At 31.6% G+C, this 17,023-nt stretch overlaps 1 protein-coding gene across 1 annotated transcript; it reads right to left on the reverse strand.

The window, feature by feature from the left end:
* Positions 1-5,938: 5,938 nt before the first annotated feature.
* On the reverse strand, positions 5,939-8,481 carry LOC126752847 (uncharacterized; the record flags this gene model as incomplete). The annotated part of the gene is made up of 4 exons (XM_050463842.1): positions 5,939-5,951; positions 7,638-7,839; positions 7,957-8,230; positions 8,317-8,481. Coding segments are annotated over 4 exons (654 nt in total), but the record flags the coding sequence as incomplete, so codon positions are not given.
* Between the last annotated feature and the right edge of the window lie 8,542 nt (positions 8,482-17,023).

Consider the following 17,023-nt stretch of genomic DNA (forward strand, 5'->3'; position numbering starts at 1 on the left):
TTAAGTTGTTAGATTACATTTAATCACTTCACTAATCTAGACTGTTCACATCTCCGAAGATTTATAAAACAGCTGTATTTTTATTTGCTAAATCATTTTTTTCGCCCAGTATATTCTTCTGTGATATTTCTTTGTTTTTTTACCTTTTCTTAAATTTTTTCACTTTGACCTTTTTTAAATCAGCTGTGATAAATTTCCCTACTGACAAATACGAGTATATTTGACTAAATCATCGTCGCAGAGATTTCAATTTCTTGCTAAATCTAGTAGATTAGTGAGGTAATCTACTCAATAGTCTAAGTTCCGTGATTAAGTGCTGGTCAAAACATGCTTTTAGAACCTATTGATCATATCTCGAAAAAGAAATACAGCTAGGCGGTCGTATGTTTTTGCATGGTGCCAATTAGTAAGGCTTCACCATGACTAAGATTCAATTTCGTATCGTCATCTGTATTCGTCATCTTTCTTATTAGAACACTTTGATGTTTCAGTATTATCCCGAACATTCCTCACAGAGGAAACTGAACAGAACTACAGGTAATTAAGAAATTCCTTAATTTTTTATTAATATGTAGCGAAGCATGCTAATTGCCTCTATTAATAACTACAATTCAAATAAATTTCAGTGCTAAATAAATTTTGTATTACTATCTGATTCATCAAAAAGATATGAAGCTATACGTATTTCAAAGTGTTCCAATATTAACGAGAATCTACTTATAGATAGTCATTATTTTATCTCAAAAGTGTATCACCAACTGAATGTGTGTGCGGCTGAAAGCAATTAGTTGTACACAGTTATATACGTAAGTGAATACAAAATTATATTAATTTGAATATAATTGATTGATTGCGAGTAATGAGTAAAATTAAACACTTTATTGACAACCATTGAAATTAATCTTGACTAAGAGCACTCGCCAAATAAATGAATTAAAATCGTAATAATATATATATTGAAGTGGCAAATGCAGATTAAATAAAAGTTAGCATTAGGGTGTGCTTGTTTGGCGCCTGCTAATAAAAATTAGATTTTTTGTTACTTTATCTTAATCTTTAGTTTTTGAAATAACAAATGTTGATTTATTAAAAGTGCAATAATAGAGTGCTTTGGTTATATAATGGCTATATATTGGACAGCAGAAGCTTAAAAATTAATGTTATATATATGTAATATGATGTAGTGAATCGTAAGTAATAAAACACTAAATTTCGTAGTTTTTGATAATACATTGGTTTCCATTTTAAGTGACGATATAGATATATTAAATTTTTATTTTTTCCCTTCTTGTTACTGGCTCACGCTAATATTTGCAAATGTCTAAAGTGCGAGCTCTCGACAATTTTATTATTAAATTTTATTATCTGCGATAAGTATTTACCTTCGTTTATTGCAAATGAATACGAACATGCATCGTATGATTTTTACTTTGGTTGGCAACGTACGCATTTATTACGGTGATCACACATATTATTTGTATCGAGAAAATCCGATTGTTAACTGATAGGATTAAATTATAAGAATTAAATTTATATTACATTAAAGTGTTAAAAGGACAAAAATTAAAAAAAAAATACAGTAAAATGAATAAAAATAAATAATTTAAAAATATGAATTTGTAAAAAATAAAATAAAACAAATTAATAATAATATAGAAATTAAAAAAAAATTTAAAAAAAAATTAAAAAAATTAGAATAAATTAATACCAAAAACTAAAAAATAGAACAATAACGAACAGTACGAGGGTTACCTTTTATATTTGGGAATTAGAAAAATATTAATCATCGAAAATCGCTTTATTGCGTTTCAAAATATTTTCTAAAATAATCTATACACTTACGCTATCTATACACATACGCTTCAATCGCCCATTCAGATATCGAAAAATCATGATCTCTCATTTAATTTTTTACGAACTGGAATAAAATGAAGTCATATGGTGCCAAGTCAGGTTCCAAAATACAGTTGTTTCAGTCGATTTGGGATGCGAGCTTTCACACGACGTGGTGAAGAGTAATCCGTTTTCGGCGGTTGATTTTCTGTGTATTGCTCTCGTGGTATGATTGCGACATATCAAGTTTTTCCAAAAAACAGTCAACCATTTGCTTGGAAGTGTTTCGTGTGCGAACAGCTTTTATTGATTCGGCTATTTTGACACACTCATAGTCGATACACGTATAAAGATTGATCATCGATTGTCACAAACATTTTGGAGTTATGTTGGTCCACCAATTCCTATAGTAGTTTCAATCTCACGATAAGTCACATGACGCAATTTCACTGTCGCATATCTTCATCAATAGTTTCCGGAACAACAACTGATTTGGTTAGACCATCACGAAATTCGTCTTGGAGTGATTAAACTCAGCATAACATCGATAAACATTGGTACATGATAGAGCTTCATCGCCAAAACTTGAATGAAGCTCATCGTTACTGAGTTAATCCACATCCAAAGTTGTAAAAATTATCGCACGAAAATGTTCGAGATGTAATTCCCTTTTTTGGCCGAGATGAATATTTTAAGTTACTGTAAACAACGCAAATAGCGCTCGTATGTCAAAACGTGCTGAGTATGTATGGGATCAAAAATGTCAAATTTTACGAGAAAGCTGTGAGTTGCGAGATTGAAGCACCAGGGTTGCCATATCCTGTAATATAAAAGGCAACAACGTAAAAGGAAGAAAATAAATAATAGTAAAATGTAGAAAATATCACAAAAATTAAATTCAATGAAATAATGTGGTTGAAAAAACTTCAAAAAATTTAATGAAGTTATGAATTAAACTAAAAGTAGTGATTTTGAATAACAAAAAATATAAATATATAACAATTGTCGATTTCGGTGTCTACGCCATTAAAGAAGAAGAATAATTGTCATTATTATTGTCACTACAATTTTTACTATTTCTACTAATATTATAATTATTATTGTCATCAATTACTAAAACAACTATTCTGCTATTTTAACCGATAGTAACCGCCTTAGTACTTTTCACTTGCTGAAATAATAATCTAATTTAAAACTGATGATGAAAGTGAAATTCAGTTAGCTTCAATGGCCATAACTCACATAAAATATAACTTACTATCCTCAGTCAATCCCCAAACACTGCTTAATGCCACAAATGATTTGATTACAGTTTTGTGCGGTGATAAATTTGATTTTGCTTTGCACGCGATCGTAAAAGCGTAAGTCACATAAGCCTCTAATCAATTTTACTATAAATATTCGCGAACAATTAACAATTATAAAAGTGAAGTCATGATTTTTATGACAATGTATGTACATATGTATAATTTGCGCAAGTCATTAATAATGTGTCCTGTCGAACCCAAATTTTACTATCAGTTTATCAATATTTAATCGATCACATGGTTTACGAGCATGCCTTTTTGTGTGACTACTCATAGAAATATGCTAATATACATATATATGTGCATATTCCTATTATGGAACAAATATCGGCTAAGTACACACCTGTTAGCAAGTGCATGGTAATTCTTGCGCGTACATCAAGTGGTCTTCAAGCACCCGCTTATAAGAAGGCACTTTGTAGAGAAACTGACACTTTGAATATGACGTGATAAGTAAAGATTTTCTTAGATGAATTTTGAGTAATCAAGTATTTGACATTAGACGTCTTTAGTTGTCTACAGAAATTTGGAAATGCGCTTACTTATGGACATGTATTGACGTATAGTCATTAATATGTCAAAAGTAGCTAAATAAATATATCAAATAATTATCTGTATATTTTTAAGAAATTTTTGTTTTGAGATAACAAAAAATAGTATTAAATGTTAAATGTGGCAACACTAAATTATATTTTCAAAGAGTATACCCTCTTAAGGATTTCAATAGTCATTTTCGGGTGAGGATTCTCTCTAGAAGTGACTGGAGAAGAGGTTTCGTAAAGGAGAAGGATACTACCTCTATCCACACCGACGGCACCAAACTGGACTGCGTAGCGAGTGCGGGAGTATATTCCAAAGATTTTGACATCTTTTCTTTTTATCCGCCTACCAAATTCAGTCAGCACCTTCTTCTTCTTCTTAATTGGCGTACACACCGCTTACGCGATTATAGCCGAGTTAACAACAGCGCGCCAGTCGTTTCTTCTTTTCGCTACGTGGCGCCAATTGGATATTCCAAGCGAAGCCAGGTCCTTCTCCACTTGGTCCTTCCAACGGATTGGAGGTCTTCCTCTTCCTCTGCTTCCCCCGGACAACATCCGTCCGGACAACATGATCTAGCCAGCGTAGCCGCTGTCTTTTAATTCGCTGAACTATGTCAATGTCGTCGTATATCTCGTACAGCTCATCGTTCCATCGAATGCGATATTCACCGTGGCCAATGCGCAAAGGACCATAAGTCTTTCGCAGAATTTTTCTCTCGAAAACTCGTAACGTCGACTCATCGCCCAATCCTCTGCACCATATAGCAGGACGAAAATTATGAGCGACTTATAGAGTTTAGCTTTTGTTCGTCGAAAGAGGACTTTACTTTTCAATTGCCCACTCAATCCGAAGTAGCACCTGTTGGCAAGAGCAATCCTGCACCTACCAAGCAGAAATACTACGTTTGGAGAAGGCCTGTAAAGTTATATTGAATAACCACAGGGGTGTACAGAAAACAATCACATATATACAAAGACAGTCAGACGGCATTGCTGGTTTTGTCGACATCGCAGATTAATTGCAGCGTAGTTAGTAACTGCAAGAAGGCTTAAATCTCACTCACATTTACTTCCACTTGTCCATAATTTGAGTTCCGGTTCACAGGAACATTATCGGCAACAAAAAGACAAACTAGTTGACTAAAGCTAAAGCTAGGAGCCTCTTTAGATGAATCCTAGGCGGAGTCAATATCAAGCCCGCTGGAAACGATCCATTCATAAAAGCTCATAGCAGATGGAAATCAATAACATGCTGCAAAATAACAAAAGAGCCATGGCGCAAATAAGATTGGAATAGAACAAAAGGCCTGCTATTTAGGTTCAGAAATAGTATACTTGTAGTATACTGCCTTATGGCTCCTATAACGGGGCACTGCCCTTATGGAGAGCAAGCGCTAAAGATGCCACAGCTGCAAGCTAGAAGGGAATATGGAAACGGTTTTCCACTTTCTCTGTGAGTATCCAGCTCTACCTCAAGACCGACACAAAATACTTGGAACCCATAAGGCAACAAACCTTGAAAGGTTTTACACAAAAATTACAACGTATATAAATATTTTCATTGAGAGCACCCTGTTCCAGGCATAATGAACCCTTTGCAAATTCTCCGGAAAAATTTTCTTATTTTACTTTAGTTTTACTTCGCTGTATGGCAACTCAGTACGAAAATATATTGAAGACCTCACAGAAATGTATGAATGGACTTTTTAGTAATTTATATATGGAACACAAGTTATAAATTTTAATTTTTTCCATTGGGTGCCACCCGCTTTTTAAAAATTTTTTCTCATAAGAGCCTTTCTGAAGGCTTAGGCAGATCATCCACAGACGAATTTGTTCTACAACCGAGTTCGTTCCGACGAAATTTTAGTTGTTGGCGGTAGTGTTCGTTTTCAGATATCGTGTTCTTCGCGAACATCATTTGTGAAAAATTTTTCGCATATGTCAAAATGTGTAACCAATTTTTATTTCTACATTTCGGTAGACATTTTTAAAATTTTCAGAATTATATCGATGACTGATAATAATTAGAAAATTATACATTTTTTTTCTAAAATTATAGGGTCACCATTATTTTTTTTTTTTTAATGTAAGCTCTTTCCTTATGCTTATTATTCACAGCTTGCTGGCTTACGTTGACCATAAAATGATTTTACTTTTTAATTTTAAATTAAATTGTGGTTAAAATTCAAGTATGAACCAAAAACATGAATTAGTTCTACGAATATAAATAAGTAAATTTAACATTCTTTCCGCTTATAGTAAGTTCCTAAAAATAAATATGAGAGTAATTAAATACAAATTATTGCATATCGTAAATCAAAAGGAATCGGTTCACTCTCATACGTACCCATTTACCTGCTGATTACGCGACCCTTATACCTCATTGAGTTTATCGACTTCGGTACCGTAAATTATGACACACATATGTATGTACACCTTCGCATATACCATAAATATGAATTTAAGTTTTAACTGCTGTCATTTTGACATATGAGTGCGGCATTTTTAAATGCCGTGATTAGAAAAGAACATTTCGAGTGTGTAGAACAAGTCAATCGATGTAGTTCGAAAGTTATCAATATGTTTGAAAGGCCTGAAAACATCTAATGTTCCAACGTATAATTGATTATATGTTTTTGGAATGTTGACAGCTGTATTAAGAGATTTTCGGTGAACGATTGTGACAATGAAGTCACCGCTCGAAGTGATTTACTTTGTAGAAAGCAGTAATTCTTCTTAAACCCATTACTTTCTGATCATAAATTTTAATTACTTCGACAGTAGATTGTTTCTTTGTTTCAAATGGGTAATTATTTGACAGTAAAATGATAAACAAAATTGTTGTTTTATTTTGGTTTTTAATTAGTTTTTCGCTTTGTGTTTTATTCCTATAGAATTTTCCTTTGGTTATAAAACCTACTCAAGAACTTTTTTAAACTTTTACAGAACTCAAGAATTTCAGGAGTTCAAACGTAAATATCTTTCCTAATTGTCGTATAATACCCGATACCCAAAAGACTGGTGAAAAATCACCATAGATGTTTTTTAATTGAGTTTAAATACTATTGGGTATACTAAAGAGGGAGATAATCTAATTGGCTGCCGAAGACTTATAGTAGAAGTGTTGAAAAGGGTTGTATTCCCTGTTGTTCTGTTGAAGAAAAGTGTTTGTTACATGGTTTCGAACTTCTTAGCGTTATTCATTATAGATGTTTCGATCTAATAGATAGTCTCAGACAATGTAACTACTAATAACTAGTATGCTATGTTACCGTAAAAAATTGACTGGTAAATCCATTATAGAAAACGAAGAAGTGGAACAAAAATGTCGAGGTTAGATGTATACAATTTTAATTCTTCTACCGATCTGTCACTTTTCTGGACGAAAATATCTGAAATTAATTCACAAAAATGTCTTCCACTAAAGAATCAGTTGAATCTTATATACATACATATAGTAGTATAAATGGCATTGAAGAGGCTAATAATGTATTGTAGCTGTACAGAAAGTCTACAGATAACTCCCACAAGTCAGAACGTACTCTGAGTAATTTTATGTTTATTTCTCTCTTTCTCTCTCTCTTTCTACTGCAACTCGAATTCCACGGCTCTAAAGGGGTTCAGGTTGATAAGCAGACAGAGTGAGACAAAGTAAAAACTATTGAAGTTTTGCCAGCGGCGCCGAAATAAAGTACTTAAGAGAAAGTTTTTCTTTAAGAAACCAATCAGCGACGATTAAAAGCTTTAACAAATAGAACGAAAGAATCGAAAACATCGAGTATGAAATTAAAAAAGCCCAACGATACTTTGGTTGCTAGTTTGAACTCTATTTTTTACTGATAAGTGTACACAAAATCTAAAATAAATTGAAAAAATTAATATTATTATTGTTTTTTAAATAAATAATTTCATTTAATATTTCAAAAAAGTCAATAAAATTAATAACGGTAACATAAACCAAAGTTGTGCATTAACTTTTGCGCCAGCATTCCACAGAGCACCCCAATAGTCATCATCACCAGCGTACTTATTGCAACCATCCACTTCACATAGGTGACAACTTTGTATGCCCAAGCCAGCAGAAACGGATCTACAAGTGTCATCGTCATAGAAAAATGTGGCACAACCACGTTTAGTAATGGTGGTGTCGTTGACTAAGTAAAAAAAAAAATTATAAAAAAAAAATTTCAGTCAAATAAAAAAAAAATATTAAAAACAATAAAAAAAATATATTTTAAATACTAATTCTTAAGACACTTCTACCGATTTACCTTTCAATTTTACTACATAACACACGGCATCGCCCGTATTGCTGAACATCTGCCGGCTGGGTCGCAAACGCCGTTCATTATCATCCTCATCATCGTCGCTTTCATCATCCTCATCTTCGCTATTCTCTTCGCTGCCGTCTTCATTGAAGTTTGGACCTTTGGTTGAGTTACTTGTTGTTGCGGCTGTTGTTGTATTACCAGAACTTAAAGTGTTATTCCCTGCTACTACAGTCATATTCTCTGAGTTAACGCCATTCCCGGGTGCTGGTGTTATCTTATTAGAAAACTTTGTTATTGTAGTCTAAGTGTTATGGAAGTGGATGGAGTTGTTCTTGTGTGTTTAATGGGCTTAATACTTACGGGAAATTCACCGCAGATTTGTAGTTCGTTGAGATCCTCCTCATCTTCGCAATCGTAGCAATCATAACATTGTAGTGCTGTGGAGAAGAATTTAAATATTATTCTAATAGAATTCGTTTTATTTCTAAAAATTATTATTCGAAAATTCTGGAGGTTTCCCGCATATCACTAGGCCTAGTGATTAAGATGTAGTTTGATTCATAAGCTAACTCCTGAGTTAAATATTTGAAGTAAACTAGGCATGAGATTAGTTTAGACCTAAATTCTAAACTATATACAAAACTAGATGTTTCGCTGTAGGTCGAAGCAATGAAGTAAGGGCACCTTGCTATAAAGAAATAGATAATTTTGAACAATTATCATTAATTACAACACTTCACACAAGATTATTTCCAAAGACAATGAGAATTCAGAATTACGGAACAGGCAAAGATCCAGAAATCCTTTTTCCTAATATTAGTAAAAGAGTAAAAGATAATACAAAAAGTAAACATGTTGCAGAAATTGAATCGCTGTAAGGGAGTTGGTTGCCAAGTGTATATAGTTTTTGGATTCACAAGTTTGTCACATAATAAACCGTCATTACGGGGAATATTAAGTTCCTGCCAGATAACTTAGAATGTGAATGCTTCAGACTTGCGATTAAGCCGAATTACTTGAGAATCCATTAACCATAGAGCCTTGACTTCAACTCTTAAGTCTCTTGAGTTGAATCGAGCACTATAATGACAAATATTGGATAAATACTTACAAAAAATATAAAAATTGTTTTATGATTAACATGACTCAAAAGTTATGGGTTTTCAATCGACCAGCTGTCAACCAAAAAGTTATTTGAAACTGAAAGAACTTTATTCGAAAAATATTAAGCTTTTAGACAAACCGTACTTTACTGAGATTTCAAATACTTCAATGAGAAAAACATGACATAGGAAGAGTTTAATTGCTCTAGACTCTATAAGTACAGTTGTAGATGATTCGGACTATATATACTTCTTTAATGAACGTGCTCTTTTAACCGGTGTTCCAAGTATAGGTAGGTACTTATTTCAATAACCTTTTTTTGACAGATCGCGAGTGAGTCGTATTAAGATGTTATGTTATGCTTGTTCAGTATTGTTTGGAATTTCATCATGAAACTCTTAGACCTGAACAACGTTTACAAATCGTTCAATTATATTACGAAAACTCACATTCTGTAAAGAATATATTTCGCGAGCTTATGATCAACATAACAGGCCTACTGAGCGGACTACCCAACACCATCAGTCATATTGAAACCAAGCGTTCATTATTGGATGATATTTTACCGAATAGACCACGTCCAGCACGGAGCAAAGAAAATATAGCAGACATAGCTAAGAGTGTACACGAAGACCATGGAAAGTCGATCTGGCGCCTTTTGCAGCAACTCGGACAGACGTATGGAACGACTTGGCGCATTTTACGATCTCTTAAATTGAAAGCCTACAAAATGCAGATTGTGCAAGAGTTGAAGCCGCTCGATCTTCCGAAGCGACATCAGTTCGCTCTTTGAGCCCTGGAAAGGTACCAAGAAGATTCGGCGTTTTCGAGGCATATTTTACTCAGCGATGAGGCCATTTCTAGATCGATGGACATATAAACAAGCAAAATTGCAGCATTTAGGACGAAGAGCAACCTGAAGAGCTGCCACTTCATCTTGAAAAACAAAGGTGGGTGTGATTTGTCGGTCAGTGGAATCATCGGTCCATATTTCTTCAAAAATGTTGCCGGTGAGAAAGTAACCGTCAATGGCGATCGTGATCTCGGCGACATTTGATTTCAACAAGACTGCGCCACTTCCAACACATCACATCAATCAATGGATTTATTAAGGAACATTTTAGTGTGTAGATAATTTTACGTTTTGGGCCGGTCGAATGGGCAACAAGATCCTCTGATATCACACCGCTAGACTTTTTCCTGTGGAGATTTGTAAATTCTAAATTCTATGCGAACAATCCCACGTCGATTCACCAGTCGAAATGCTCGATATACATATAAATGATTAGCTTGGTGAACTGAGAAAATTTAGCTCAGTATTCAAGATATCGGTGTGAAAATTTCCCTAGTGTTTTTCTCCAAAATAAGCTGCTTATTTGTTGGAACCGCCGATATCAGCTCACTATACCATGTCGTTGCCATACAAACTGACAGAATACAATTTAGCTCTTGTAAAGAAAACTTTTATCTTTGACAAAATATCTTCTCCAAATTTGGACTGAACTGTTGTACAAGGAAACAATATAATCTGCGAAGAATTATTTCAGATCGGACCACTATAACATATGGTTACAATGTAAACGACTGATCAAAATCAATTCGAAGATGTTTTTAACCGTTTATGCTGAAAAAAGCACCTGTGAAGGGTATTAAAGCTTCGGTGCATTCGGTGTCATAGTTGTTAGTGCGCATAATTATACTTTGCAGCAGACTTGATGCCGCTGTCTTATCAAAAGCAGTGTTCTTAGTGGTCTATATTGTTTTTTAAATAGATAACACTGACAATTAAAAAAAATAATGAACTTTGCAACTTTGTAAGAAAAACATTTCTGGAAATATACATAGATAGATCTATTCTACTAATACATAATATATAGTACATAATATACCAATATGAGCAGTGTTATCTATGAAATTATATGAATTCATTGACATACAAAAGTAACTGACGACACGAATGCATTGGCAAACTTTTCCTTTACTCATATGTTTCATATGTGATATTATCTTTATCGCTCGCTTGTCATCGCTTATATAATAAATAAATGTTTTTTTGTACTTGTATAAATGAACTTGTTTTGCAATTCTATCACCAGCAATTAAATATTGTTGTATTGTAATCTTTAATGTTCGCAAATGATAAGAGCACGAATATCAAAGGTGTTATAACTCACCACACTTTACCCTTATAGTGACTAATGCATAGTGCTGGCTTTGACAAGTTTATGCATGTATAACCGTATAAGTACACAGCTACATATAAGAAAAGAAATTGTCTAGTATTTTTTGCAAAAAACTACGCACGTGTAGGGCATTAGTGGGCGGGGCTTGGCAACTGATTACTTCAAAATCATGACTAAATTTTGCCAATACCATTGGACTCCACCTTAGCGCTGTTAGCGTAAAATTTATAATCGTTCAGATTTGATTTACATATCTTATATTTACTCATAATTCATATATAAGTCCCTGGATTTACAACAGCATTCCATAGTTGTTGAATCTAGTTAGAATACATGTTGTGTATTTGTTTGTAAATATTATACTACGAAAGCCATTTAACAGTGGCCCAATGAAAATTATTAATGTAAATAAAAAATATTCAAACAAATTGTCAACAACTGGGCTTTCAGCTCTTAGAAGTCTTAAAAATTTAAACCGAACGCTTTATCGTGGAATTTCAATGTATTTTTAGGATTTCGTTTTGGTAAACAAAATGTTTAATAATTACATTAATTAATTACTTCAACGTATCAGAGTAATGCGTGTAACGCTAAGGTGTTTTTTTAAAGTAAGATAAACTAATAATATGATAATTTATAAAATGGTTAGAAAATTTTTAATACACATACAGAATTTAATACATTATTATAAACAGCAAGTGAGGTAGTGCTAAGTTCGGGTATAACCGAACTGTTCATACTCTTGCAACTAGGCAGGAAAATACTTTAAGATGCAAAACCTCAATCAGAGGATCGGAATCCGAACCGACATATTCGGCATACAGTTTGTTGAAATAACGAAAATCATTATAAAAAGTAATCCTTTTCGAAGCTCCCTACTTTTATCCACCGCAAAGAAAAAACAAAGAAGCTTCAAATCACCATTAAATCTGTCAAAAAATGGCTATTGAAAAAGGCACCTCTACTTAGATCACCTGTTATGTAGAACCATGATGTATGGAATGTTAGGTAATTCGACCAATTTCAGATATGTTCGACATTAAACTATGGTATACCATAACTATCCAATATCATTCGTTTAGCTAATTTTGTTGGAAGTTTGAAGACCTTATATTGGTCTAAAAGTCTTTTCGTATTTTGTCGTTGTGTTCGTATATTTCCAGTGCTTCCAGTCAAAATGTGTCATATCATATAGTGTTTGGAAGGTGAGATTTTTGTTAAATTCGGGTTCAAGTTCAAAAAAAGTTATACTGATGGAATAATGTCTCTAGCGAAAAAATAGCAAAAAGGGGTCGACCAAAATGGTATCTATATTGGTTTATTTATTTATTATTATAAATATAAAAACGACTATCCAATATTAGGCATATACATACATACCTAGAGATAGGAAATAGAGAGATAGCATTGTTAGCATTACTACATATTATTAACAGAAAATATGCTCTCTAAATTATATTAAGGTAACTCACATACCATGACCAATATATATAAGAAGTAAAGTGAACTAGATGATTGAAAAACTTCAACAAAGCTAAATGAAGGGTATAACTTAAAGTTACCGAACCGAAAGTTCGAAAATCATTATATTAGCTATATGCGACCAAATAAATCACTGATTCGATTCCCCACATTTTTGACATACAAAAAATATTATTATCCAGAAAAGGATTCTCACCAAATTTCTATAATATAATATATATCACAGATACACAGATTATACTTATATTCGTTATGTAGTGGCTTATTGTAATCCAACTTTGACAATTTGTGGTCATCAAGTGTCGGATCTTAAAGGTACTATTTGTGCAAAGTTTCTTTCTGTTACATTCATTGGTGCTTGATTTGTACACTGGAAAGTCTAGTATTATATGAAAAGTAGGCGTCGTTGTCATCCAATTTCGCCATTTTTTGCACTGTAATATAGAAATGTCAGAATAATACTATCTACTGAATTTGGTGTTAGCACGTCCCGGGTTTCATTTAAATGTTGGCGATGCTACGCCCATCGCCAAACTTAACATCGGCCCCTATGAAGCCGCCTTGTACTATCACTGGTGTAAAACTTTACGTCTCTACCAAATATTTTTTTATAGATTTATCGCACTTTTAGTAGTTTTTAACAAAACTTTTATATGAGGAGTAGGTGGGATTATAATCTGTATTCACCCGTTTTTAGATGGTGGATAGTAATCAAAAATATTTGTCCAGAGCGAACTTTATATTGAAGCTTCAATGCTTTAAGCAATATGTACATTAAACTTATGAGAGGACAGGGCCACCTCCACCTTTATACAATGTAATTCCAACGTAATTTTATATATAAATTTTCTTCAAGTCATCGCTTTTACGTAAGGACTGATGGACGGACGCAGAATTCAACTCCGTTTGTCTTCCTGATTATTTAAATATATATAGTATAACTACATAAACTGACTACCACCATTATTTCCGTTATTTTGTTTCAATGGTATAATCGTCAAACGGCCTAAAGCCAGCCAGGCCCTGTTATGACAATTTTAGGAGATATTCAAATATGCATTAAGACAAAAATGTGGCCATAAACGATAGAAAATAGTCATTTATTAATACATAACTACGATACTATTACTCGTATGAAAGTTTAAAATATAGCATATTAACCGTCCAAAAATAATGTACAAACCTTCAATGACAGTAATTCCAAAAAATCCAAATAACAGCAACAACGTTAATGCATTTTTACCATCCTTAAACACTTTCATAAACATTTTGGAAACTTTCACTATTTTCGGCAGTAAAACTTACGCACTTCTTCAAACTTTTCGCTTCCAAAACTTCTGCTAAGAACACAAAAGTCCAAATGTCCCATAAAACTTCAGACAAATATGTAAAATAAGCGAGGTCAATTTATAAATGAACTGAACTTTTGCAAATTACTAGCAAAACTGAGTGAAAAATTTGAATTTCGCTTGCGAAATATTTCGGCAATCACATCTGTGACAACGAGAGTAGAAAATTAAAAAATTATTGAAAATAAACAACAACAAGATATACATATGTACACCAAAAAGCAGACAATACATATTGCATACATTGGTATCTTACTGATGCAAGACGAGAATGAATCTTTCTTCAGAAACATATTTGACATATATGTATGTATGTTGGCATGTATACAGGTTCACCGCAACAAATTGGTTGTGGGTTGAGTTTTCAGCATGACTGTGCAAATATGTGAAATATTGATAACATCTGCTGTGGAATTGCCTTTGCACTGAGCTATTAGTTGTTGCTTGTCGCAGACAAAAATTAAAAATGCCATTATCAGCTCCAACTGAGGTAAATAGTTGGAAAATTTAGTATTTTCGTCGATTTGTTTATTTGTATTGAGTGATGTGATATGCTGAATACGTGTATTACCTGAGACGCTCACTGCAATTGATTTCAATTTCAAATTTTAATCTAAATAAAACGTATTTTTGTTTTGTTTTAATGTTTTTTTTAGTAATACGGGTTACTTTATTGTTTCAATGTCGGTAATGAGTTCTAATATTTATATTTACGTAGTGATTACTTTTTCCTTTTGAAATATGCATTAATTTATATTGTAAATTTTTCTAGTTTCAAATACTCTCATAACTTTCTTTACTCACTTGTCGAGTAAAATTGTTTTTGCTTTAACAAAATGTGTACTTAACTAGGTATTAATTCGTTTTTATAATTTCTGCTAGTAAATATATTTGTGTTAAGCCTTAATGGTGCAGTTGCTGCAATATATGTATGTAATTAAATTAGTTTACTTTTTATTAAAAACCGTAAAAATTTCTGAATTTTTTTACTTCAACAACAATCCTAACTTTTCCTACTAAATCATACTATTATTTGTTTATATGAGTGTGTGTGTGTATACATACATTTATGCAACTACACATAGATGCTTAAGCCTATTGTGTTGTTAACATGTCATTTTATATCTAAATTACTTCGATTTTGTTTTTGTTTGCCAGCAAATAATTGTAACTTTTAGCAAGGCAAATGAGGTTTTCTTAGTATCGTATTGTATGAAAGCCTATAAAACACACTTAGAATCTATTCGAATGCGCGATAACACTTGTCTATAAATTTTATGTGCAATTTGAAAAGAAAGACTATAAAAATGATAATTTCAGCAAAGCGGCTGTGACTCATACGCCATGGTATACTTGAGGAACATGTTCTCTCGACGAAATAATGCTTTTAGAAGTATAAAAATATAATGGTTTTGAACAAGTTGCGTTTTTAAAAACACAGATTATATTCTTTACATTGTGGTTGCCACCTCGTAAAATTTTGTAAAAAAATAATTATAATGAAGAACGTAATAGAAATGAAAAATAAATAATATATAGTACATAATAATAAATTATTACTGCACATTTTTTTATTTCAACAGTGTTGCCACCTATTTCAAATAAAATATTGAATTTGTGGTAAATCTATTTTTATGTAGTGGAAAAAATGGAAAACATGAGTTTGTTTATTTGCTTACCAAATTTTATTGACTAGAGTTGCCAACTTCAGTTTTCATTTATCTTTTAAAATACTCAAAGCCTTTTTTTCAAAATTTCAAATTTTTTGCCATGAGAAAAATAAAATTTGTAAAAATTAAAAATGAGTTAATATTTACAACATGAGATGAAATAAGAAGTCTTTATAAACAAAAGTTGTTATTTGTATTTTTAATAAAATTCTAAGGAGCAAGAAATAAAATTTCCTACAGGACGACCAATTTTTAAGTAAAATAAAGCAGTTATAGCACATAAAAGATGCTTAATTAATTTTAGTTTTAAAGCTTTTTTTAAGCAGGATTGCCACCTAACATAAATTTATTTAGCTTTAAAAGTTTAATTTTGAAAATAATTATTTTAAGTAGAATTTCCGCCTAATATTCATTTTAAAAATAATGGTGTGGAGCTGCCAACTTAAATTTTCGTTTATATATAAAACACTGCATAAAAATTTGAAAACTTTTAAAATATTCAATGTAGATTTGGAAATTAAAGTTTCAAAATTAGCTGCCGAGAAAAAAATATATTTTTGTATTAATTTAATAAGTGAGGTTATATTTATGAACAACGTGAGAATAAGTCTTTATTAGTAAAAATATTACTAATAGTTTTAAATAAAATTTTAAGGAGTAAAAACTAGAATTTCGTTAAAAAAGATTGCCAATTAAAACAAATTAGATTTGTTAATTAATGTTATAGCATTTTTTAAAAAATTAATTTTAAAAATATTTTAGAAATAAAATTTTTTTTAATGGATGCCAACTTTCAATTTTATTTTTATAACATGTAAATAGTTTAAAAAAAAGATATATCCAATTTTAAAATTTTATTTTTTTTTTCTAAAATTGTAAATTGTTAAAAAAATTAAAAATAAACATTTGCTTAAAATATTTTTTTATTTTAAAAACAATTTTTTTAAAATAGGGTTGCCAGCTAATAAAAAATTTCGTAATTTTCTTAATAGAAAAATTAAAAATAACAATAATTTTTAAATAAAATAGGGTTCTGTGGCACCCGTAAAAAATATTTTTAATAAAAACATTCGTATAAAAAACAATTTTTTTCTTAATAGAAAAATAAAAAAATATAATAATTTTTTTAAAATAGGATTGCCAGTTAATAAAAAAAATTGGAAATTTTTCTTAATAAAAAATAAAAATTTCTAAATAACGCAATTTGACACATAAATAAAATTATTGGAAATCTGTAGCACCTGTAAACATTTACAATTTAATTAAACTGCTGAAATTA

This window comes from Bactrocera neohumeralis, chromosome 3 (genome assembly GCF_024586455.1).
Source record: "Bactrocera neohumeralis isolate Rockhampton chromosome 3, APGP_CSIRO_Bneo_wtdbg2-racon-allhic-juicebox.fasta_v2, whole genome shotgun sequence".
Lineage (NCBI taxonomy): Eukaryota > Metazoa > Arthropoda > Insecta > Diptera > Tephritidae > Bactrocera > Bactrocera neohumeralis.